General features: G+C 34.0%; 4 protein-coding genes and 1 non-coding gene across 6 annotated transcripts; 2 read left to right on the forward strand and 3 right to left on the reverse strand.

Moving 5' to 3' along the window:
• The first annotated feature begins 831 nt into the window (after positions 1-831).
• LOC133693661 (syntaxin-43-like) lies at positions 832-4,869 on the forward strand. The gene is made up of 8 exons (XM_062114925.1): positions 832-1,276; positions 2,277-2,553; positions 3,069-3,158; positions 3,249-3,326; positions 3,784-3,865; positions 3,967-4,028; positions 4,116-4,196; positions 4,303-4,869. The coding sequence occupies exons 1-8, from the start codon at positions 1,074-1,076 to the stop codon at positions 4,408-4,410; spliced, it is 981 nt and encodes a 326-aa protein (XP_061970909.1). The 5' UTR covers positions 832-1,073; the 3' UTR covers positions 4,411-4,869.
• Positions 4,870-5,749: 880 nt separating this feature from the next.
• Positions 5,750-5,823, forward strand: TRNAT-AGU (transfer RNA threonine (anticodon AGU)). Its single transcript has one exon. It is a non-coding gene; the product is annotated as a tRNA-Thr (tRNA).
• A 277-nt stretch (positions 5,824-6,100) lies between these two features.
• LOC133694934 (exonuclease DPD1, chloroplastic/mitochondrial) lies at positions 6,101-9,556 on the reverse strand. Its single transcript, XM_062116621.1, has 4 exons — positions 9,294-9,556; positions 7,281-7,935; positions 6,502-6,707; positions 6,101-6,405 (listed from the first exon to the last, which is right to left on the reverse strand). Exons 2-4 carry the CDS (start codon positions 7,871-7,873, stop codon positions 6,194-6,196), a joined length of 1,011 nt encoding a protein of 336 aa, XP_061972605.1. The 5' UTR covers positions 7,874-7,935; positions 9,294-9,556; the 3' UTR covers positions 6,101-6,193.
• A 1,065-nt stretch (positions 9,557-10,621) lies between these two features.
• Positions 10,622-12,437, reverse strand: LOC133694264 (GATA transcription factor 16). The gene is made up of 3 exons (XM_062115755.1): positions 12,046-12,437; positions 11,845-11,955; positions 10,622-11,294 (listed from the first exon to the last, which is right to left on the reverse strand). The coding sequence occupies exons 1-3, from the start codon at positions 12,061-12,063 to the stop codon at positions 10,944-10,946; spliced, it is 480 nt and encodes a 159-aa protein (XP_061971739.1). The 5' UTR covers positions 12,064-12,437; the 3' UTR covers positions 10,622-10,943.
• Positions 12,438-16,771: 4,334 nt separating this feature from the next.
• On the reverse strand, positions 16,772-21,412 carry LOC133694959 (importin subunit alpha-2-like). 2 transcript variants are annotated; one of them, XM_062116657.1, is made up of 11 exons: positions 21,041-21,412; positions 20,365-20,464; positions 20,187-20,278; positions 19,958-20,089; positions 19,580-19,765; positions 19,170-19,333; positions 18,981-19,059; positions 18,126-18,254; positions 17,894-18,021; positions 17,429-17,803; positions 16,772-17,278 (listed from the first exon to the last, which is right to left on the reverse strand). In XM_062116657.1, exons 1-10 carry the CDS (start codon positions 21,248-21,250, stop codon positions 17,431-17,433), a joined length of 1,593 nt encoding a protein of 530 aa, XP_061972641.1. In that variant the 5' UTR covers positions 21,251-21,412; the 3' UTR covers positions 16,772-17,278; positions 17,429-17,430. The 2 variants fall into 2 exon arrangements, with proteins under 2 accessions (XP_061972641.1, XP_061972642.1); XM_062116658.1 differs by having other exon boundaries at positions 20,365-20,461; positions 21,041-21,411.
• Between the last annotated feature and the right edge of the window lie 3,100 nt (positions 21,413-24,512).

Below are 24,512 nucleotides of genomic sequence, written 5' to 3' on the forward strand. Positions count from 1 at the left end.
CCCAACCTCCTTAATCTATGATACAAGTATACAATTCGAGTAATTATCTAGGTGGTGGTTCAGTGGTAAAAACTTGAGATCAAGAAATTTGCTTTTTCCGTGATCTCAGGTTTGAGCCATGTAGTTGCTCATATAATGACCACTGGAGGCTTACATGGATGTTAACTTAAGAGCTCGTGAGATTAGTCGAGATGCACGCAAACTGACTCAAACACCCACATTAAACTAAACACACAAACCGAGTCGTTAATAAAATCGAGCCTCATGGCAGGGTATGGATAGATCGGACCAGACTTTTGAGGTGGGGTGAAGCTGCTTCACCTTTGCAGCTGCCCTCGCTTCCCTGGACAATGGTAAATTTTCTTTCTGTATGATCCGTTCTTGTTAATTGTTATCTTGTTTAGTAAACAAACTATAGTATAAAAAATATTTTTACTGATATATATCTCTTACTGTATTTATAAAAAAAATAACATAAAATATTTTTTTATTTTTAGTTCATTTAATTAAATATTAAATAATATCTGATAAATCTTAAAAATGCAACTCTCACATCAGTTTAATACATTTAAAATAATTTAATAAATTAAACTAATTCTAACATTTGAACTTCAAAAGTTAAAAAAAACATACATTCTTAATCATCAAATCAATTTTTTAAAATTATATATTAAAAAAAATATTTTTCTTCTCCCATATAAATTCTCAAACGAGTTTCAAACATCAAAATTATATATATATAAGTTTTAAACAAATCATCCATATCCGGGTTAGTATCCGAGACAACACCCAGAAGCTCATGAACCCACTAACTATCGTTCCAGGGCCCCACTTAACAGTCAAGTAAACGAAAAAAAACAAAAAAACAAAGCGATCAATCCCTCTACTTGCAATTATTTCTTAATTAACCCCAACCTCCACTACCTCCCAAAACATTTCCAATTACTCCGGTCACGTGGCCTCCGCCATCTCCCCCGATTCCGATCACGTGACCTCCGCAACACCACCAGATCCATCAATCTTCGATTCTTAGGAGAAAGAGAAAGATCAAGTTTTGTCTTGATAATTTTGTTATGGCAACGAGGAATCGGACGTTGATATTTAGGAAGTACAGAGATGCATTAAAGAGCGTTAGGGTTCCGTCGAGCTTATCGCCCTCGACGAGCTCCAGCGGAGGTGGTGGTGGCGGTCCGGTGATCGAATTGGCTAGCACCTCGCTTCTAAATCCTAATCGGAAATATACTCCTCTTAGTACTGAAGATCCCGGTAATTCAAGGTACAAAATACACATACACTTTCGTACGTATATTATAGAGATCTGCTTGGTATTTTTATTGTTAATTAATTATTTAGTTTGGATTTAAGTAAATTTTGGATTTTTTATTTTTTATTTTTTATTTTTGAGTGTTGAATTTTGAGAGGGGTTTAATTAATTAATTATATTTTATTGACTTTAGTAATGTGAGATGCATAATTGAGAGTTCTATCTAAAAGGAAGTGAGAAATAAGATATTTTTGTAATGTGATTTTGTGGAGATTTGTAGTGTGCTTTATTGTTAGATTGAAAGTGGAAAATGCGTGTAAAATTGAAAATTGTTGGTGGGTTTTTAGTTTTTGAAGTGAATGTGAGTGGATTTGGAGGGTTATGATAGTTCAAAGTGGTGTAGATGGAGTTAATTATGGGGTGTAGGATCATGGGAGGGTTTCGAAAAGCATTGCGATTGAGAATTGTAAAAGTTTACTGCTGTGTATGTGGTTTGGGATTTGTTGGTAGCTGCAGGTGAAGAATGAATGGTGGGTTACCTATAGTTAGATTGAAATGGATGGAGGAAATGTGTTTGATGATGAAAGAATGAGATATTTTTCTTGAAGGTAGTGCAAGAGTGTTGTAGAAGAAAGATATAATTTGAGACCTGGGAATAATGAATGATCAGGCATGTAGGTTTATGATTTTATATGCAGGCATGTGTGAATCCCCATGGTTTTGTTGGTATTTCTTATAAAAAGATTTATCAAAGTTGCAAGGAGCGGTGAGATGGTAGCCTTTGGGAGGTGATGTATGTCGGCATGGGGAGGGCTGTACTTCAAGCCACGATATTCGAAAGATTCTGTTAGATATGAGTATATGTATCAAGTACTGCATGGGTTTCTCTTCTAAATTCTGGACTCTCATAGCTTTTTGACTAATGTACTATTGCTGTCTTAATGGGTGAGTATTTTCTGTAAAATTTTATGCTAGCCTGGTAGGATTGTTAAAAATTGCTGTCTTGATGCAGTAAAGGTGCACTTACAGTAGGTTTGCCACCAGCTTGGGTGGATGTATCTGAAGAAATATCGTCAAATGTGCAACGTGCACGTATGAAAATGGTTGAGCTAGCAAAGGCTCATGCCAAAGCATTGATGCCTTCATTTGGTGATGGTAAAGAAGATCAACGCATGATTGAGGGTCTAACCCAAGAGATAACTGGTCTTATAAGGAAATCAGAGAAGAAACTGCGAAGACTTGCTGCAGCTGGGCCTTCTGAGGATTCAAACATTAGAAAAAATGTGCAGGTAAGCCTTAATTTTTTGCTAGAACTAACTACATGTGATCACACATGTAAATGATGGCTTGAAACAAAACACGTGAAGTTCGTAATGATTTATCTCTGCTTCCATATGATTTTTTTCGTAGATGATGTGGCCTAAGCCCAAGAAAAAATAAATTATGAATGAAAAATTTGGGGGAAAGCAGTCCAATAATATGCTGATAAAGTAAAGGTGAAATTCTACCTTATTAAATGTTTTGATGGTTATGGGCTTTTGTTGTTCGTCTTCTTCCCCTGTTGTTTATCCTATCTAGAAATTATAATATCTTCTTGTGTGTTTCTTCTGGGCCGTGAGCGTATAATTGTTGGGTGAAATGATTGCTCTTTCCAATATACTGGTTGGCTGTGAACTTCGCCATTCCATTGTTTTGTTCTGTGGCATTTTATATGCAGTTAAACACACTTGAGAACTTGTGCATTCTGTACATGGCAGGTTGTTTTTTTTTAATTGTGCTTATGTTAGCATATTTTTATTTGCAGCGTTCCCTTGCTACTGACCTTCAGAACCTTTCAATGGAACTTCGCAGGAAACAGTCAACATACTTGCAGCGCCTCAGGCAACAAAAAGAGGTCTGAGAAGTATATCTTTTCTTATAGAACTACTGAATAAGTGAGTAATTTATCAACATTCTCCTATAATCATTTTGTTTTGGTATGCAGGGTCAGGACGGGGTTGATTTAGAAATGAACCTAAATGGCGGTAGATCTATTATAGATGATGACAATTTGGATGACATGGTACTTAACCTTCTCTGCCTTGGGCTTATTGTTGGATATGACGTGTCTTGAATTTTTTGGTCCTGCTTAATAAGTTGATATGGGCATGCATTGATGTCAATTATATATAGGTGATATTCAGGTGCACAAAGATCCAAGAAATTAAATAGGTTGTGCTTTGCACTTGTTTAATATAGTAAACTCTTGTCCTTGTCTTCACTTGTGAACATAGGCTTAAGGCTGAAACACATAAAGTGCCAGCGCGTACTTATTCTTCTCTTTCCTTGATTCTTTTTGGTTGTTTTGTGCCCCAAAGCTACAGTCTAAATTTTATTTTGTCATTAAAACTATCAATTACGTTGAGAAACATTATCTAAATAGTTTTGTGAGATACATTTCATTTTCACAGTCAAGATTCTTGCACAATTTCTTCACCTTGGTTGAGTACTAAGAATATTATATACGAATGATATATTAGGTTTTTAATGAGCATCAGATGGCCAAGCTGAAAAGGAGTGAAGCATTCACTGTAGAAAGGGAAAGAGAGATCCAACAGGCAAGTGATTGCTCTTAGCCTTTTGTTTTAATATCAACAGAAATCTGGCAGTGTCCTCTATTTCTTAATACTTTTTATGTCTTTGCTACTGATCTTTGTAGGTAGTTGAATCAGTAAACGAGCTTGCTCAAATTATGAAGGACTTGTCAGTACTAGTAATAGACCAGGTTAAGAGTTGCCCATCCTCTTATTCAAATCCGCAAAAGTTCTTTTTTAAGACACTAGTCACTTACTGGTGTTTTCTCTCCAAGCAGGGCACTATTGTTGATAGGATAGACTACAACATTCAGAATGTAGCAACCTCAGTTGAGGAGGGGCTTAAGCAACTGCAGAAGGTGCTCTTCCTGCCCTCAACAATCATTTCATTCTACATTTAAAGCCTCTCCTTTTCTCTCTAACTTTGTATGGCATTGTTTGTATTGAATGGATTTGGTGCTGCAGGCTGAGAGGACTCAGAAACGAGGGGGAATGGTGATGTGTGCCACGGTGCTCGTTATCATGTGCTTCATCATGTTGGTCCTCCTTGTCCTCAAGACGATTGTCTTTTGACTGTGAGAACAGATGTTACTGAAGATTCTCTTTTGATCTGTGAGCATAAATATTCCTGAAGTTCACTCATTCATAGTGCTGACGCTCCCCTCCAAAAGTTGCATGCTTGTAGATGGCTCTATCTTGTCTTATTGAAGAAAGCAAGAGCTCCAAATTCCTTGAATACACATAACCAAATTAACTGATTACCCTTCTTATATTTCTGTTTTTTTCTCTCCAAATTTTGTGGGAAAAGAGGGGAGAGTTCTGTACTTGGGAATAAATGTCCTCACGATGTGTAGAGCTGATACTGTTCGTTGTTCCTTTGTCATGGATCTGCTAAGTTGATTCTTTCGAATTCTCAGGAGGTTGAAGCATGGTGCTTCCAAATCCAATGCCGTGTAATGAAGAGTCGAGGCCTTTTTAGTTGTTTGTATCCAATTTTGTTCATGTAATATAAAAAAAATGAATCCAGCTATAGTCTCCTTCTCTCCCTCTCTCTCTCTCAATCTCTTGTTTGCCATTGATTATCTATTACCCCAGTTTTAACTGCCTAGATGTATGAACGTTCTAGCTTACGTGGATAAAGCTTCGAAGAGATTGCTAAGTGAGATTGCTAACTGCCTAGATGTATGAACGTTCTAGCTTACGTGGAGAATAGTTTGTTTTTGTGTTTTAAAAATATTTAAAAGAAAATTAATTTTTTTATTTTAAATTAATATGTTTTTAGTTTTTTTTAGTATTTTTATATTATTTTGATGTGTTGATATTAAAAATAATTTTTAAAAAATAAAAAAGTATATTTTAATGTATTTCTAAATGAAAAACAATTTGAAAAATAACTATAACTATACTTTTAAACACATTCAACAACTTATTTGAAAATGCATGAAAATCATGTTTCATGGAATTTTAAATTTTTTATTTATATTTTATATTGTTTTGATATGTTAATGTTAAAAATATTTTTTTAAAATAAAAAATATTTTTAAATCAAAAGAATCACATTTTTAAATATACATGAAGTGCTTGTGTGGTAGCTAATATGTGGTTGCAATTTAAAATAATTATAAATAATAATTTTTTCTAGGTTTAAAGAGAATTGTAGTAAAATTATAATATGTATTGATGAACTAAATAAGTAAAATGCAGATTGTACGATACAGCACACCACAGAGTCGAAGTAATTAGGCTAAAAACCACACTGCCTTGATTTGTAGCAGACAGGAGAGACAGAGGTTGGATTATACTTCCAATATGGGCAGTGAGAATGTGAATGGGCTTTTGTGCCTTCCTTCGTAGCAAATGTTCACACAGTATTTTAGTATTTATAACACAATATGTGAGAGATATTCAACAAGCTCTCGTAGCTCAGTTGGTTAGAGCACCCGTTTAGTAAGCGGGAGGTCTTGAGTTCGACTCTCAACGAGAGCACTAAGATCTTTTTCATTAAACGACCTTTCTTTTTCATGCAAACGACATTACTTCAGCATAGGTTAAAGAAAGCACGTTAACTCTTTACCTCGCACTTGTTTTTTTCTCAACGACGGGCAACAGAACAGGATATGCAACAAAATTATGATCTTTGCCAATTTATGCAATCTTATTCCTTCTTTTTTTTTGTACTTTTAATAAATAATATTTCTTCGATAATTATCTGTTAAATATCCAAAACTTTTATTTTCAAAAGATTAAAAAAGGGCACAGCAAATAAAATAAATGACCTGGAGATTTTATCATGAAATGGGTAAAAAATATACTATAAATAGTTAATACAGGGGCATAATGCGGCTCCAAACTAGCTCTATTTCTTCTTCTTTGCAGAGGTTAATTCTGAAGGTGTAAAATGTCTTGCAATGAGGCCAGAAAGTGGGAGTTTCAGGTCGAAAGTCAGCCTCTGAAGAACTAATGATAATGCGGTCACGTCAGCCATGGCTCTGTGTGCTTTGCCAACGAATTGAATATTATACTTCTTGCAAAGGGCTTCTAGTGATGTCCCTGAAGTAACTTTTAATCCTGTAACAAAGTCAAAACAGGGCTTTCAATAAATCCTCAAATGCATTCAGAAAATGAGTGCAGACACATGCTGACTGCAAAGAGGGAGAGAGGGACCTTCCATCTTCAGCACTTCACGTGCCAGAGGTCGCGTGTCGACGAAAAGCCAATTCTGAGGAATTTCAAAATGGTGGCGACCGAATTCATTAACCAAAAATGGGACATCAAAATTACGAGCATTGTGAGCAACAAACATTACATAGCCCCCAGGTTTCTGACGGCTCTTCACATACTGCAGTAATATAGGTATCAACTCTTCCATCCTGCAACACGTTCACATGCAATATTTATGCAACTGCACAACTACCCATTAATTGGTGAACATGCATCTCCTATACAACAGAAAATGGAAATTAGCTAATAATGAGCTTGATCGTGCTCGCCTTTCAGTGTGAATAACCATGCAGTTTCCATCATCAGCATGAAAGGTGAAACAAAGAATCATGCATGTTCTATGGGAAATTAGGAAACTCAGACTACCTTATCTAACACCTAATAGAAAGAAATGGAAACCAATGTGGAAATTCTCAGAAATAAAGCCTACACAACTGAAGTTGGTGCACCCAGAAATCACTGAGCACTGCCAGTGGTTTATTCCCTTTCTGTTCAGTATGCACACTCACATGGACATAACAGCAACCTCTGACACTATTTTCTAAATGAGATTCTTTTCCATAAAGAAACAACTTAACATATCAAATAATCAGGGAATGGGAATTCAATGAAACGGGCTGAGGTCTTTGCAACCTAATACTAGATGTAGTCTTTCATTTATGAAATTGTATCTTAATCATGGAAGTTCCTTTGAGAAAATTATTGGCCGCTGACATTAGTACCTTGGGACATCAGGTCTGCAGACCATATGTGTTGTAATGTGATGAATATCTGAATTAGTAACATGGCGTCCGGGATTTACTAGTGTTTGGAAGGTGCTGTTTTCACCTCCCTGAAGATCCTGCAATGCAATCTCAATAATGCGTTCATTCTGTCTGCTGAACCCAGTAGTCTCAATATCAAAGACAATAACAGTCACAAGCTTAGCAATGTCTTCGTTCTCAGCAATCTTTTGTTGAGTATCACAGTATTGATTCCTATGGAAATCACTTACTTCTGTTTTTTTTATATTCAATGTAGACCTAGTTGAAACTGTTTCATCCAGAATTTCATGTCCAATGGTGGTTGATTTGCTTTTTCGAGTAGTTTGGCTTTCTCCTCCTGTTTTGGTACTTACAGGTCTTCTGATCCATCTTTTACTGTATCCTCCTTCCATCCCATTGGCTTTGGAACCCAACAATCGAAAGCTGGAATTCTTGCCACATGTTCTATTTAAACTACGAGAGCTTTCCCACCAAAAATTAGCTAAGGTATGGGTTCTGCATCTGGGAACTTGCAAGATTGAGAAGCACATTAGAATCCTCATGCAACTCATGAACTACAACCGAGCAAGATTTCAAAGATATATTTTGCATCACAAGTGTAATCTGCTTAGACCTGAGAATGAAGAGTGAATTGAACTGATGAAACAATATCACTCTGAACTAAATCTCTGACATTTTGCATAAGAGCATAACAATATTCACAGTTCAGTAAAATTGTGCGCAACCAGACAGCATGGTCTCTTGACACGTCTAAGCAATTGATATTAATGGTTCGGCATCCTTCCTTTATCCATCAAAATACCCTTTATAAGCAAATAATCAGAAGTTGTCCCATTCCATCAACAATGATGTTTATGCACCTTCCAGAGGGGTTGGTATTGAACCTCAAAGAACACACCATCATGTTAAGAGCCCTAATAAACCCTAAAACTAATGCAGAAGAGCAACTCAGAATTCAAAATGCGGACTGATTACCACTGCATAAAAACCATAACAAAGAGTCGGTGAAGCAAAACTAAGTATAAAGGTGCTTCCATATAAAAGCTCACCAAATGTAAGAAATGTAACGTTGCTAGTATCTTTTCATGATTCTTCACTGGTTCAGAGTTATATTATCAGGGAAAAAAAAAGGTTTTTATGACTTAGTGAAATTATGTCAAAAGTTTGTTTCCAAACTTGGCAGTCTGTGGTATTTGATACCCAAAACAAAAGCTTGAATTTCAAAAATTACTGAGCTTTTCAAGCATACTCAACGAAGAAACATGTGAAAAAGGCAAAATCATCAATGATATCTCAATTCCCATATCAAATTAAATCAAGTTTACAACCCAAATCCCAAAACAAACAAACTACCAATCATGGAATGAACTTCAATAATCATCAGCTCAAAAACCATCCATAATTCACAAGCAAAACACTAAATATCAAACAAATCTCTCTCAAAAATACATCCATAAACCATGTGATCCCAACAGCCAAACTGTCCTGAAAACTCCCAATTCAGCCTAAAAATACTGCCCCGTATAGAATTTTTCTATCTCGCACAATTGAATTGGCACATCAAGGCCCTTTAGTAGAAAAATGGATGTTTTCTAGTTCTTCAATAAAGCTTGTAACATATCAAACAATCCTTAAAAAAATGCATTTCAAACCATAATCATCATAACCAAAACTGACCCACCTATTTTTTAAAAATTTAATCATCCCAGATAGTTGAATTGACACACAAGGATAACAACTTTGACATAAAAATGGAATCTTTTTTCTAGTTTTTCTTCTTCAGCTTACACAATCTACACTTCAGAAAACAACTTAAAAACTATAGTTCAGTAAAGATTCTATCTTTATCTCTCATAATCAATGTAACCACAATTAAATCAAGAAAAGAAAGCTTAAAAAACTTAAATGTTAAAGCATTTAAGAACAATAAACTCAAACAAAAAAGCCTTTAAAGAGATAGAGAAGCCATGCCTGAGAGAAACTTGAAATGGGCTCAGAGTGCATTCTTCAATGAGTTTGAAAGTTGAAACTTCGTAGAAAGAGAGGGGGAGATTAGGCTAGGTTATATGGGTGAAGAGAGGAGGATCCTTCAGTGTGAAGTCATGGAGATGAGGATTTCGTGACGGCTAAAGAAACTGTAAAGTTGAGACCCATTACTTGCGTATCCTGATCCGTATCTTCCGGATCCACTACTTTTTTTATTATTATCTCACAATTTTGAAAAAACAAAATTTCAGTTTGTACTTTGTATGAGGTTTTTATTGATTTATTTTATTTTGAAAGTTGCATGAATGAATTTTCTTGGTTGAAAATGATTTTTTTAGCAAAAAAAAAAAAAATCGTCGTTGTTGTTTTTTGTTTTTATTTGGATTCCTTTTCTTTTAATTTTTTTTATACTATAAATTGAAGTTTTATTTCACTGACCTCAGGTTCAGCTCTTAAAATCTTCACAAACAATTTGAATTCTCAAGAATGTGTTAAAATCTCAACACACGATGTATTGTCAACATTACATGCAATGGGAGAAAAATAAAGTTCAACAAAAAAAAAAAGTCATCCAATATAAAATGTAAAATGGGAGGGAAAATATAGTAATATAGTCTATGATGCAAGGTATTTTTTAATAGTTTTTTTTAATAAAAAAATATATTAAAATAATATTTTTTAAAATTTTTAGATTTGATATCAATATGTCAAAACCAATAAAAAAATCAAAACTAATAAAAAATATAAATTTAATATATTCATGAATAGAATTTATATTTTCAAAAACATTAAAAAAAAAAAACTCCATACCACTCCATACACCATAATATGCAGAGGAAAGCGTGCTTGTGCTTGGGAGGTGGTGACGAGTGAAGGCATTTTTCTGAAGCAGATGAAAGCTTATATTATATTATTAAATATTATATCATTAAGAGTGTATTAGAAGTGTAATTTTTTATTTAAAAATATATTAAAATAACACTTTTTAATTTTTAAAAATTATTTTCAACATAATCCAAACACACCCACCAGTGACTGACTCCATGACAGCAGTATTTGCCCCTTTGCGCCGCATACAATATCAAGCTCAAGATGATAGCATTTTTTTATACCACCGAGTTGGCTTTCGCTTCATTTAATAATGTATTAGATCCAAAACAAAAAGGGAAATGGAACCTGATCAAACCAGACCGGCGAGGAAGTTCTTATATCAAACCGGACCGGTGAGAAGTTGAGCCAGATTCGTAACCGTATCATGTCTGCATAATTATCATACATGCACAGATGATGGAACAAAATAAATGCTACTCGACTTGCTAAACATATATTAATTTCTTCATTAATTCCGGAAATAGTATATACAAATGCCCACCAAAACAGGAATGACACTGTCTCCCTTGACTATACTTCCTCCAGAAAGAGGAAAAACTACACCACAAACAAAAAAAACATTACAGAGGGCATTTCTTTTCTCATTCCATTTCATCAAACACCTAAGCAACATCGTTTGTGGTGTAGTTTCTCTTCTCTTTCTAACCTAAAAAGGAACAACTAAAGGTATTTGGGTAAGTTAAGGTCAGGGTTTTCTCTATCTTCGTCCCTATTTTTGTACTACCACCTACGTTATTTCCCCTTTCATGCAAAGACTGAACCACAAGACAGAGCCATCAGAGAAAAGGCAGCCTGCTCTTCCTCTCTCAGCTTCCTTTTCCTTTGGCACCTTTGTTTCTTCACAACCGATGGTCTTTGCAACATCATTTCTTCACCCAGAACCATCAAGCTCATCCTCAAGGACTCACTGATCAGTCCGTTGCCACTAACAACCTGAGCAGTGTTTGTTGTTGTGGCTGTAGTGATAGTGGAAATGTCTGTGGCAGTAGTGGTGTTGCTGGTGGTAGTTTTTTCCCTTTTCTTCTCTGGACCTTTTTCTAATCTCATCACACTTCTCTTCTTTCTGTATCTGATCCCGCAAGCATTACACAATGACTGGAAAAAAAAAAACCCACAAGACAAAAACCATTAACCTAGACAAGAAAAACCATAAAGACGAGAAAACAGAGAGTGGTCACTACATAGCTCAAATTGAAAATGCCAAGACCCACAAGTCAAAATGACACGCAGCTAGAACAGACAACTTTAAAACACAAAAATGATGACCAATAAAATGCCCCATTGAAGAAACCAAGACCATCCAGTCAAAATATATCACAAACTTGACCGAGTAAACATAAATAAACAAGGTAAGCACTAGCAATCACATATAGTGACCCAAATACATACTCCAGCAAAAACTACCAAAACCCATTTGAAAATATAAATTACATAGATCAAAAAATCAAAAGCCCGAGAAGAAAAGGAAGAGAGAGAGAAGATTAGATTGTATTTTACAAAAAGCACAAAGGTTAGACAACCCCAAACACCAAAAACCCATATGTGAAAACTACTGACCCAGATAAAAAAATCATAAAACCATAAGCAAAATGAACAGAACAGATAACAAGATTGTAATGGACCAAAAACAAACAAACATACACACCTTGGGGCCAGCTGGTCCACCTCTCCACAATGGGGTCTTAGTAGTCTTGCAATCAGTACAAGCCTTCTTGTCCTCAATATCACCACTACTCTCATCTTCACGTGATGATTTCTGTACCCCATAACAGTATCATGTTACACACCAGAAGAAGAAGAAGAAGAAGAAGAAGCAAACATTGATCATTTTGTTGACACTACTTACCGTTCCTTTAAGATCCATGATCACACCCGTGTATTAAGCAAACTTTTTTTTCTTGTCTCTCTTGGTTCAAAGTACAAACAGGAGAATTTACTGTATTAGACCACTGGGTTTAGATTTTTAAGATGATTGAGGTATTAAAGGTGGTAACTTTGCAAAGGTCTAATCATTTCTTGATGAGCTACTAAAAAAACAATTTCTTGAACAAGAGAAAATAAAAGAAGGGCATGACACTAACACTACAATTTTGTAAGAGAAAAGGGAGAAAAGGAAATGTTTTCGTGAGAGTTTAAGAAACCAAGGCAAGAAATGGAGAAACAGAGAGAAGCGGGGAGGTGGAGGTGGTGGACAGGGAGAGGAGAGGATGGGTGCGTGCGAGGGTGCTTTCTCTCTGTCACTTGTCACTGGCTCTCTGGGGGTGTATAATTAATGGATATGCACAAAAAACCCTAGGGACACCCTTCCTGGGAGTTTGTGAAATTACAAGAAAGGGTATGCGCTAGCTCCTTAGGGGCCATTAGCTCGAGGGTTTTCTTGGTGAAATAGAAATATAGAGGAGGTGAAGGAACTTTGAGTGACACGTCACCCGCCAAAAAAATTGATGGGCTTTTGACACGTGTTTACATGCACGGATGGTTTGCATTTGTATTGTTTTGTTAATAGATTGAGGTTTTTTTAATAATTTATTTTTCAGATTTTTATTTAATTTTTGATATAAGTACACTAAAACTATAAAAAAAACCACTAAAATATCAACCTTATATTTTTTTAAATAAAACATATTTTCAAAATATAATTAAAAATAAAAACTATCACAATTCCAATTCCAAAGACGTAATTTTATTAATTAGCCGTATAAGTAACCAAACAAGGAATCATCAAAAAGAAAAAAAAAAAAAAAGAGGGACTTTGGATCCCATTCTCTCCTGTGCCGTGAACAGACAAAAATCCCACAACCCTCTCAGGAATATGATCAAACGAGAACACTGTAAAATCTTTTTTCCACCAATCTTTGTGGTGTCGTGATAAATAATGTAAAATTCTATACACCGGGAAAATAGAGATAAGAAAAGATTATTTTTTAAAATGTGTTTTATTTAGAAATATATTAAAAATATATAAAAAAATTAATTAAAAAAATCAAGATTTTCTGATGGAACTTCCAAACACACCTTGGCGCACAAAGGGCCACGGCAAGAAGAGTATTTTACGACCTCAGTGAAAGCGACGTGTCACAGGAGGCCTGAGAAAGAGATATGGTCTGATATTAAGCTCTGCTTTCAATGGCACAGAGGAATTCTTTAATGGGATTTATTGAAACTTTGTGAAGAACCATTAGAGAGGATGGACATGAAAAGCTGAGCCCTCTGTATCTTTCTCTCTAGAACAAGACAATTGTTTGTGCTTGGAGCAGAGAAGCTCTGTGTCCCAGTTAACATGGAATCATGCCAAAAAATGAATTTTCTGTAGCCGTCTCAACTACCAAGTATGTTTACACCCCCCAGAACATATAACCCGATAAAGTTAATCTCAGTTTATTTTAGATTTTAGTTTATCCCTGTAATCCACTGCCATTAATCTAAGATGGTTTTGATTATTATTTTTTGGGTAGCTGCTTCTAAAACAGTTAGCAGCTATATCGTAGACATAGACGGGTGCCATGCTCAGCCGCGGGACAAATCAGTTTTTTTAAAAAATAATAAATCTAATTTCACGAATATTGATATAATTTGATCCGGTTAATTTAACCATTCTAAAACCGACCTAAACAATTATTAAAAATATAATCTGATCAAATATATATATATATATATATATATATATATATATATATATATAATCTGATCACATAAAGTTTTAAAGCGATACTTTTATAAAAAATATTAAGATAAAAATATAATAGATTAATCCCGATTATTTTAAGTTAACCTATCAAATTCAAGACACGAATCATGAGACTAGGATAAACCCCATAGGAAACAAATCGAAACTGATTATAAAACTTAATTCTCAACCAACCTAATATTGAATGATGAAACTGAAAAATAAAATTTAATTGAAAAATACCTAAAAACAAACCACTCGAGTCAAATCATATTCACATGTTAAACTCGCAACTCGGGCATGTGATTGAGATATTTCTATAAAAAATAAATTTTAAAATTCAATTCTCAATTAACTTGATGTTGAATGATAAAAATAAAAAAATTATTTAAAAAAAAAATTATCCAAATCAACCTATAAGTCTGTAATCTAGATAATAAGACTAAAATAATACCATAGAATAAAAACCAAAAATAATTATGAAATCTAATTCTAATTCTAGATTTATTACGTATTAAATAGTAAAATAAAAAAAAATCAACTAGAAAGTTATATTTTCAAGCAAGGAATTCTCTTCTCAAATAAATTTTTTAACAACACACGGCTGGCTTCGTATTGATATAATATATTTAAAGAAAATTAATAAATTATTGTGATACATTCTAGCTACAAAGTTCGGATCCAAAAAACTAAAAAGCAAGGTATATTTTCTCAATCATCGAACCGGCCACCTCTCTCGAGTTATCTATTACGTTATATACAATCCAGCACAATTCCGTATAGAATTCAGTATTTTCCAACATGTATTTGGATATTTTCTAAGATATCACTTCGAATACCACAAGAGTATATATTTTATCTTGTCATTCGGTCAACTACAAGTTCGAGTCGAGTTTTTGACCTAGCAAAGCATACGATGTGGACAGGAGAGAAAGTTGCAAGCTTTTCTTGGTTAACATGAAATTGCGTGAAAACATAGATCCTTTTCTGCTTCTCAGCTCACTCGGACACCGCAGAAACACAAAATACCAAATACTACAATGAAATTTAATCCCAGACCCTTCTTGATGGATGTCCTTGTTCGAAACGGGGATGGTCATTATTTTTTTATTTTAAAAAATATATGTATAAAAAAATATTTTTAATATCAAATCATCTAAAAATGCACAAAATAAAAAAAACTTAAAGTAAAGAAATAAAACAAAAACAATTTAAATATTTTTAAAAATGCTCTTAAAATAAAAAAAAATAAACAGGTTATTAGATATTTGTTTTTTAGTTTTGATTTTTCTAAAAGCAAGCTATACTTGGTGCGTGTTTGGTATTATAGTGTATAGCTTTTTTAAAAATATATTTTTTTGCTTGAAAATACATCAAATTGATATTTTTTTAGATTTTTATTTTATTTTTAATATTAACACACTAAAATCATAAAAAAAACACTAAAAATTATTAATTTAATATATAATATTTCAAAATAAAACACAAACAGACCGGTATGACGAAACCTTTTTTTTCTATTATGTTGATCATGTATATAAATTTACTGTAATTTTAATGTTTCCATTCATGGATTGGTAAAAATACAATGTACTATGTATTGAATACAAATATACATCAATATCAATCATCAATAATAATAGTAAAGCGGATATAAAAACTGGTATTTTTTTATGAATTATTGATATGTTTTGTCCGCTAAACTACGCCAACGAATGGTGCTGACACGTGACAAGTAATTTTTATGTTTCTAATTTATTAATTTCTTGGTGAAGAAAGTCCACTAGTAATTATAAAAATACATGTGTATAAAAATATCAATAATTACTAGTGAAGAAAGTCCACTAGTAATTATTGATATATATATATTTTTTTTTGCTTGATCAAAAAATTTAAGATTTCACATTGGAGTTCAAGATTAAATAAATTGATAACATATACCATCTCTTGAGTTTTATTTTTTTAATAAAAAACCCTAGTTAAAGTTAGGATAAACTTTTAGCGCTTGTAATATAATTGCATGTTACAATGTGATTGTAATATTTGAAAGCCCGGCCTTTGTGTAGTGTAATTTGGGCTCAGGCTTATGGTGTTTTTTTTCCATGTTGCTGTAATTATGGGTTTTTTTAGAAATATATTAAAATAATATTTTTTATTTTTTAAAAAAATTATTTTTAACATAATCATATAAAAAAAATATTAAATTTTAACAAAATTCTATTTGTGATGCACTCGAGGCTAACTATTAAATTTTTAATGTTAAAAATACCTTAATCCTCAGTGTTGAATTAGTGTTCGTTCTCATTATAGTTATAAGAGTTACAGTAATAAGATTTCAAATGAGGGTCAACCTGGCTTAAGGGTAGGATCAAGAGTCAGGTGAGGCCAACCTTATCTTTTACTTGAGAAAATAATTATGAAACAGTGTGGTTAGTGGTAAAGTAACCTGTTTTTTTCCTTTTCACCAGACTCGGGTTGACGAGACATCAAGGTAACCCTCCTCCATACATGGCTAAATCTTGTATCTTCTATGTCAAATTTCGTGTCTATGATGTTTTCTGTCTTAAAACACAAAAGCTGTTTAGGATTTGTTTATTTGAAGACAAAGGCACTCTACTTTCTGTTAATGCTAACGAGTGACGCTTGCATTTATGTTGAAGTGATGTTTTCTCATTTGGGCAGAGCTAAATTTTGATGTCTAACAGCAACATTACTGTGTGCTCTAGTTCTTGCCATCATAAGGAGTAGAGATTTGACATCACTAATCAAATTTAAGGGTGTTTCAAATGATGATCTGATCAGGATCTATTCTTAAGGTTGTCCTAATATCAATTAGTGTAGTTATTTCAACATTGAGTTTTTGACCCTGCAAATGGTCCAAACCCTAGATAACGGATAGACTCACTTATAGAAAAGAAAATCTTTGCAACCGACTCTTGCAGTGCAAAGGAAACATCATTCCAACATAGCTTGTAAATACAAGCATGGCAATGTAAAGATTTTGTGAGTGCCAAAATCAGCAAACTGTTGAAAGAGAAGAAGAGATGAGATTTACAGCTGCTGGGACGACGACGGGGACAAAAGAAGAATATTTTTAAACGAAAAAAGACTCAACATCCGTTTTATAAGAGAGCCCAATCTCCTAGGACAACTACTTTTAAAATGAACTCAGGTTTCCCAAAATATTCTAGACATGAATACCCAAGGTCAATCATGCCACCAACCACATTTCTCTCTCCCGGCCTTGGTAAGACCCAAGCCAGTCCAACACCCTCTCGCCCGGGACCGGAGATAGACCAGACATGACGCCAAGACACCTGACCTGAACCTGACAACAATCTCATCACTGAGACACCAAGACATCTGACCTGAACCATCTCACCACACTTCAATGGAGCAGCAGCTAAAACTCCTGCAATCAATAATACATCATTGAGTGCTGAAAAAATATTTTCATTTTTTGGGACGTTTTGGGTAGCAAAGAAAGATGCCCATTGGCTCTCCATTCTGATCACCAAAAGTGGGCTAGGGTTACTAGAATATGAACCATCATAATATATACCTTTAGCCGAAGTTAAATCCACCAGAGGGAACAGCAGGAGCGTCGCCTCCAAATTGGAACCCAGATTGGGAAGCATCACCTGGTGGCATTGTCTCATCATCCTCCTCCAACCAATATGTTTCGAGAATCTTCACTGCCTTCTCATATATCTCTGAGTTGTCATGAGACTGTAGATTCTCAATTTTCTCTAATCCTTCAGCATCATCAATCATCTGAGCATAAAGATTTACACCTCCAGTGTCACTCACATTCTTGTCGGCTTCTCCTACCTTTAAGATGTTTTCAAGGCCTTCTAAACAGACTGTTACAATTCTTGGATCAGGGCAAATGAGAAGGTCACATAAGGGCTTGATACAACCCTGGCTAACAAGGTACCTGTACAGAGTACACACAGATGAGCAGGCTCATTGAGACACACTACAACTTGAAAACATATTTTTCAAACTGTGTAAGGTTACTGCTTACTTGATTTGTTCATGAGTACCACCAGATGTAGCGTTTGAAATTGCCCATGCAGACTCTTTCTTGATGTCAAACTCAGCATTTTGAAGCAGATGTACAAGTGGACCAATAAGATTAGCCTCAATTACAGCCTGAAATATTTCATGAATAAGTTGTGCAGAAAACCAAGTCCTCGTCCAGACTAAATCAATGCAATTGAAGAAACAAATGTTACCAACAAGTGTATCTGGTTTACCTGGATCTGCTCTTTGTTTCCAGCTGTTATATTAGAGATGGTCCAACAAGCTTCCTTCTTGATGCTCTTCTTATAATTGTTGGTCAACAAGTTCAAAAGGCAAGGCAGTGATTGATGATTGATAATACACTACATGGTAGCAGAACAACATTAGCATCTCGGACAAACAAATCTCTACTTAGAATGGTAAGCATCTACATGCACATTCCTAATGAATAGCCCAATAACAGAAAATAATAAAATTCAATTCTTTTTTTCACAACTATGAGATAAGAAGAGACACTCCTAATTCCATCTCCGCCAACTATATTTTGCTTATAACCATACCTGCTCCTTGCCCCTTCAATATATAACAAGCCTACTACTTTACCATTTTCATCGAAATGTGTAGTGCTTCAAAAACAAATTTCCTCTCTATTATCAAGATAAGTGGAGCTGCTATATAACCAAAATGAGTTGATATGTTGAAAAACCTATTGTCCAACACTCTGGAATTATTTAGTAAACTTGACTGGATTGATATGATGAAAATGAAGTATAGTTAATAATTCACAGTAACCTACAAGGTATAGCTGTTTAAGCAATTGCTACAGATAAAATGTATTTTGATCTAGGCCACAAACTCATCATAACCTTAGGTTCCATCAAATACAGGGGTGGAAGTGGAGTACATGCTACACCTATTATATTGAATCCTTACTAACTCCATCTGGGATGTCATTGAGGTGCTAAAAGGAGTGCTAAGACAGAGCCAATATCTCAAATAAAAGAATTTTCTAGTTGTAACATGAGATAGCAAAATAATGAACCTTTTTCGCACATTACAGAAAAGCAAACCTAAAAAGTGCTACATACCTGTGTCTGCATATCATCCCCAGTGACAATATTTCCAACAGTGCGAAGAGCAGGAATCAGGACCGAAGGAGATGGATGCCTGAAATAGGCCAGAAAAGTTATGAATTTGGGCGCATAACAAATGAATTAAAATTGCAAGTCCCACAACCATGTATAACAGTGATCAGTCAAAAAGAATTTAATACTTACAGCAAAAGCTCAATTAGCCGTGGACATACTCCTGCTTCAATGACAGCTTGAATTTTGTCATTCGTACCATCAGAGAGATATGAGAGTGCCCAACATGCATCAGTTAAGACTTCCTCATCGTTAGAGTGAATAAGGCGAGCAAGAGCTGGAAGTGCAGGCTTAACCTATTAAATGAAATTACAACAAGAAGACAACAACACTATGGCATAAGAACCATCGCATAAAATGTTATAGACATCAATCATTCAAGACAACAATGCTACACAGAAATAATTCCCTGCATCCCTCGTGACTATCAAAAAAATTAACTAGCAAGGGCATTATCATGTGACAACAAATGAAGCGTGGAACATTGATTTTTTTGCATATCAGGTTAAAAATAAGTAAAGCGCTCCAATAATTAATCAAACCTGATCAAAAGGAGGTTGTGGCTTGCCTCGACAAAAGTTTGAGAGCGTCCATGTAGCATTTCTGAGCATGGAAAGCTTGGCATTCTCGTTTAATTGTGCCAGCAAAGGAATCAAAGCTCCATGGCCAAGGACAAGATCACGGCATCTAGGAGAATCTCCAGCAACATTTCCCAATGCCCACACAGCCTACGCATTGAAAAAGTTAAGGAAGGAGAATGGTCACTATTATCTAGCATGATAACTACTTGCAGCTGTTAATTAATAAAAGCCAAGTTCATGCACACTGAACAACATCATTAAGACCTAAGCCAAGCCTAAAAAAATATAAAGCAAAAGAAAATTAAACCAGTTAATGCTGGTCATGTTCTATTTTTATACCTGCTCACGAACATCATCACTTGGAGAACCAAGAAGTTGTACAAATATAGGGACGGCTCCATGATCAATCACCACCTTGGTGTTCTCTGATGTCCCAGAAGCAATGTTTGTGAGAGCCCAAGCAGCTTCGAACTACAGTAATTTTCACCCAACTGAATTCTTTGGTATATACAACCACAAAAAAAATGAAAAAAGAAAGAAAGGGTATAGTTGAAGGCATCTATGATACCTGCAGTTGTGGGAAATCCTCCCTCATAAGAAATTGAACAAATCGAGGAACGACACCAGCTTGTATAACTTCCTCTATAGGCGGGCTGCGCTCTGGTAACAGAAATTGACAACAGAAACATGTTATGCAAATAGCATTGATACTATTATGAAATACACTGCAGGAAGCAGTTTCTCACCAATTGAAAGTAATTTCCTGAACTGAGTGGTCGCCTCCAGTTGCAGATTACCATCTTCAGACCAAACACCCGCAACCATTGATGGCAGATGTTCCAACTGCTGTCAACCAATTCCAACATATAGAGAATAAATCAAAACTGATACATCTTTAAGAATACACCAAAACTAAACCAATTCGAAAATAAAAACAATAATGTAATTGAATTTCACCTAAATCACGAGAATCCACCATCTAAAGTCTAAACCCTCAAAAGCTAAAGTGTTAACGCAATTAGAATCACCAAACCAGAATTAACCAATTCTCAGAACAGACAATTCCACAAGACTACACACCATCAAATGCATAACCCATTCAACCAACTCACAGTTCACAAACCAAACCAATAAAATTCAATCCATTCATCAAAACTCCAACGCCAACTCAAACTAAATCCTAATTCTGACAAAGCTTACACACTGTAAAGCTCCAGCCGGGCAGAGCGAAACTGAAACCGAACTACCAGCAACCAATTCCTCCCAATCTTAACCATCCAAGCAACAGCAGATAATTAAATTTCACTATCAAAACAAAATTAAATAAATAAACCTAATTTCTCTCAAACCCTACACACAGAGACACTGAATCGAATAACAACTAAAAGCCAGAACAATGAACCATGGAATTACGAAACTAACCTTTTTCTCAGCAGCGGAAGAGTGAAGAGCAGCAGGGATGGCTTGTGCCTGAAGTCCTTCACGTCTCTTCTTTTGAAGACTCTCTTCTCTCCGATTCTTACGGATCTCCACCATGTTATCCTCTCTCCTCCGCCGTCCCTCATCGGCATCCACCGCCACCTTGTACCTGTTACGGCGGACCTCAGTCCTAGCGCTCGGCCTCAACGACATCGTTTTAGATTAATTGAATAAATAATTAGATGATTATTTTGGATTGGCGACTTGATTGAGTGACCACGCGATAAATCAAACAATCAACTGAGGGTTTTAGAGAGAGAGAGAAATGGGGATTTGAGGTTTTTGTTTGATTTTTGAAAGTTAGAGAGAGAGGGGGATGTGGGAGAGAGGTATTTATATATAGGGTTTGGTTAGAAATTGGTCTTGGATCGTGATTGTATTACGAGATGTGCCATTAGTCGAGTTGATTTGAATTTTGAAAGTGAAGGGAGAAAAGTGATGGCCTACCTGCAAGGTAGCGGTGGCGGTGGGTCTTGCATTTGCATCTGCTTAAAACGATGCCGTTTCCGGAGGTGAAATAATTGTTGTTTTAAAATCCAACTTGGAGCGAGTTTTCATCACAAATCAGGAGGGTGATCAATCCTAATTTTTTAAAACAAAATAAAAAGAACATTCTTTTGACCATAAAAGAATTAAAAAAAAGAGTGAACAGATTGATGGATGAGTTTGGATCACATCAAGCCCAAGTCATTAAGCAACCTGAGTTTGATCCACATAAGTGATTTGAGTTTTAAAATAATAATAAAAAATATATTTTATGTATAATGATTTGTGCAGGTCACAATATGAGAGCCATAGAACTAAAATATTTAAATGAAATTCATTTAAATAACATGGGTTGATCTAGGTTAATTACATTAACAATAATCACAATGTTAAATCAAGTAAATCTTGTATCAGTTTTTATAACTATAATTAAATCTTCATATAGCTTTGAGGTTATGCCAATATCTATTTAAACTATAAATTTGTCTTAGTGAAATGCATACCATTTTTAATACCAGAATTTAAGGAAATGTTGCAAAAATAATCAGAATTAACGAATTATATTAAGCCACGTAGTATAACATATGAAAGTAAATGTACAGCCTTAAAAGAGAGGTGGTTTTCAAGAGTTTGGGGAGGAACTAAGAAATCTGAAACTTGGAGGGGTGGTTTGTAGTTTACCGTTTGTCCAGTCTGAAAATGAGATTAGCTCTTGGAATTTTCAAAACTCTGTTCTTTTTATCCTCGGACAAGGATACTGTACCTCTCAGGTCTCAACCTTTCACTAGACACTAGAAGGTTGGTTTTAAGAGACAATTACACAAGATGTATGCTCCAAGAAAAAAACTAAAATGATTGAAATACGATTGAAATTATTAGATCTTTGATGATTTAATTAATGTGGTTATATTCTATCAAAACTCGATAGAGTTAATTTAAAAGAAAAATATTTTTTAAAATAAAAAAAATATTATTTTAATTAAAATAATTAATCATTGGTATATGGATTAATCCAATAACCCTTAACCTTTTTATTTTAAATTAATATTTTTTTAATATTTTAAATTATTTTGATGAACTGAAATAAAAAATAATTTTTAAAAAATAAAAAAATATATTATTTTTATATATTTTTTTAAATAAAAAATATTTTATAAAACCATCAATAAATTCACATGTTAAATGTCTTGGGCCTGAAAGTGGTTGGTTGAGTAGATGGACCAGTGGGCTTCGAGATGCAGCTTCCCAGGGCCCAACAAAAACTTAAGCTAGTCTAATCGTCTGAGGCTGGGATTTTTGTAATGCCAGACGTACATGGCCATCCGCGCGTTCCCTTTTTTCTTTTTTAAAAAAAAACCATTGATAAACTTGAAACGAGTGACAAGCATGGACAAGGTACCGTCTTTGCAAATGAAAATAAAAGAATATCCCACGTTAATTAATAATAACAAATATACTAATTTTCATTGAGGATTCACTGTGGTCATAGATTTAGTGTAATGCTATAATAAACTGACTTCTACGGCCTTGGTAAAAAAAATTACTTGTCTTTAAATTTAAATTAGGGGTATCTTAATATTTTTATACAGGTCATTCATTATTTTTTTTTTAATTTAACGTGAGTGTCCGGGTCAGCTTGCGCGCATCTTAACTAATTCCACAGGCCCTGAAGTTAACGATCATATAAGCCTCCAGTGGCCATTATATGAGCAACTATAGGGCTTGAACTTGAGATCATGGAGAAAACAAACCTCTTGATTATTCATTATTATTGGTACAAGTGAAAGTATTTTTGTCAGTACAATATTTTTATAAGTAATAAAATAACAAAATTATCCCTAAGAACTAAAAAAATGTTTCGAGTCACAATACATAGGTATTCTTGGTTTTTTGTATACAAGTGAATTATAAAATGTATCAATCCAATAAATTTAATGCATTGGATCATGGGGATTAGAGTCTTCTAGCTCCAATTTTGTTGTCAATTGTTGGTTTTCACGAGGATAAAGTAGTAATTTAACACTAGAGTAATATTTTTAATTCAAAAAACCTGTCATATGCCAGGTCGAGTAGGTGTTGTTTTTATCATCCAGACAATGTGTGTGGCACCCCAGTGATCAAAATTGACCTTTTGTTTTCTTTCTAAACGTGTCATCGTGTTTTGTTTCATGTGAAGTGGTGCATGACAGCTTATAATAGTTGAATTGTCATAGTAAACATTTGATTTTTTTTCTTTTCTATCTCATTACAAGTAATGTATTTCATTGTCCTTTTTATTTTTTTACTTTTCAATTTTATTATTCATTCTCTTAATTTTTTATTTCATTCCTTTTTTATTTATAAAAGTTTTTTTTTTCAATTTAGTCTTTCAATTACAATTTCCCATATATATTTTTTTAGTCCTCATTCTTTTAATTTTTAATTTTGTTTTTATTCCTTTTATAGAAGTTTTTTTTTTCAATGTAGTCATTCAATTACAATTTCTCACATGTTTTGTTTTTTAATTTCAGTCCTTGTTTTTCTTAAAAAAAATAATTTCCTTGGCATTTTTGTTAAAGTTTTTTTATATTTCAATTTTATCATTCAATCAATTTTTCTGTTGTTATATTTTTTTTTTAGTTTAACCCTCATTTTTTTGTTTTGTTTTTCCTTTTATTAAAACTATTTTTCAATTTAATTTAACTCTCTAATTGAAATTTTTTTATCCTTCTAATTAATTTTTTTTTCACCCTTATTTTTTTAGATATTTTTGTATAATTTATTTTTTATTAATTTCATCTTTCAGTTTTTAATTTGTAGGAGATTCAGGTTCACATAGTCTAATAGTTTTGTATTGATCTTTTTTTAATATTAATATTGTGATTATCTTCAAGTGTTTTCTATGGTTTTATCCCGATCTCATAATTTATATAATTTTTTTTGAATTGTT

This window comes from Populus nigra, chromosome 5 (genome assembly GCF_951802175.1).
Source record: "Populus nigra chromosome 5, ddPopNigr1.1, whole genome shotgun sequence".
Classification (NCBI taxonomy): Eukaryota; Viridiplantae; Streptophyta; class Magnoliopsida; order Malpighiales; family Salicaceae; genus Populus; species Populus nigra.

Bases quoted from the DNA above. Each gene is read 5' to 3' on its own strand.
- LOC133693661 (XM_062114925.1), top strand. From the start codon at position 1,074: ATGGCAACGAGGAATCGGACGTTGATATTTAGGAAGTACAGAGATGCA. The intron at 1,277-2,276 runs GTACAAAATACA...GTCTTGATGCAG, and splicing joins GAAGATCCCGGTAATTCAAG to TAAAGGTGCACTTACAGTAG. The intron at 3,159-3,248 runs GTCTGAGAAGTA...TTTGGTATGCAG, and splicing joins GCCTCAGGCAACAAAAAGAG to GGTCAGGACGGGGTTGATTT.
- LOC133694934 (XM_062116621.1), bottom strand. From the start codon at position 7,873: ATGAGTTGCATGAGGATTCTAATGTGCTTCTCAATCTTGCAAGTTCCC. The intron at 6,708-7,280 runs GTACTAATGTCA...AACGTGTTGCAG, and splicing joins TGCAGACCTGATGTCCCAAG to GATGGAAGAGTTGATACCTA. The intron at 6,406-6,501 runs GTCCCTCTCTCC...ACTTTGTTACAG, and splicing joins TGAAGTGCTGAAGATGGAAG to GATTAAAAGTTACTTCAGGG.
- LOC133694264 (XM_062115755.1), bottom strand. The intron at 11,295-11,844 runs GTGTGTATGTTT...TTTTTTTTCCAG, and splicing joins GTGGACCAGCTGGCCCCAAG to TCATTGTGTAATGCTTGCGG.
- LOC133694959 (XM_062116657.1), bottom strand. From the start codon at position 21,250: ATGTCGTTGAGGCCGAGCGCTAGGACTGAGGTCCGCCGTAACAGGTAC. The intron at 20,279-20,364 runs GTGAGAAACTGC...TTCTGTTACCAG, and splicing joins CAGGAAATTACTTTCAATTG to AGCGCAGCCCGCCTATAGAG. The intron at 20,090-20,186 runs GTATCATAGATG...AAATTACTGTAG, and splicing joins AGGATTTCCCACAACTGCAG to TTCGAAGCTGCTTGGGCTCT.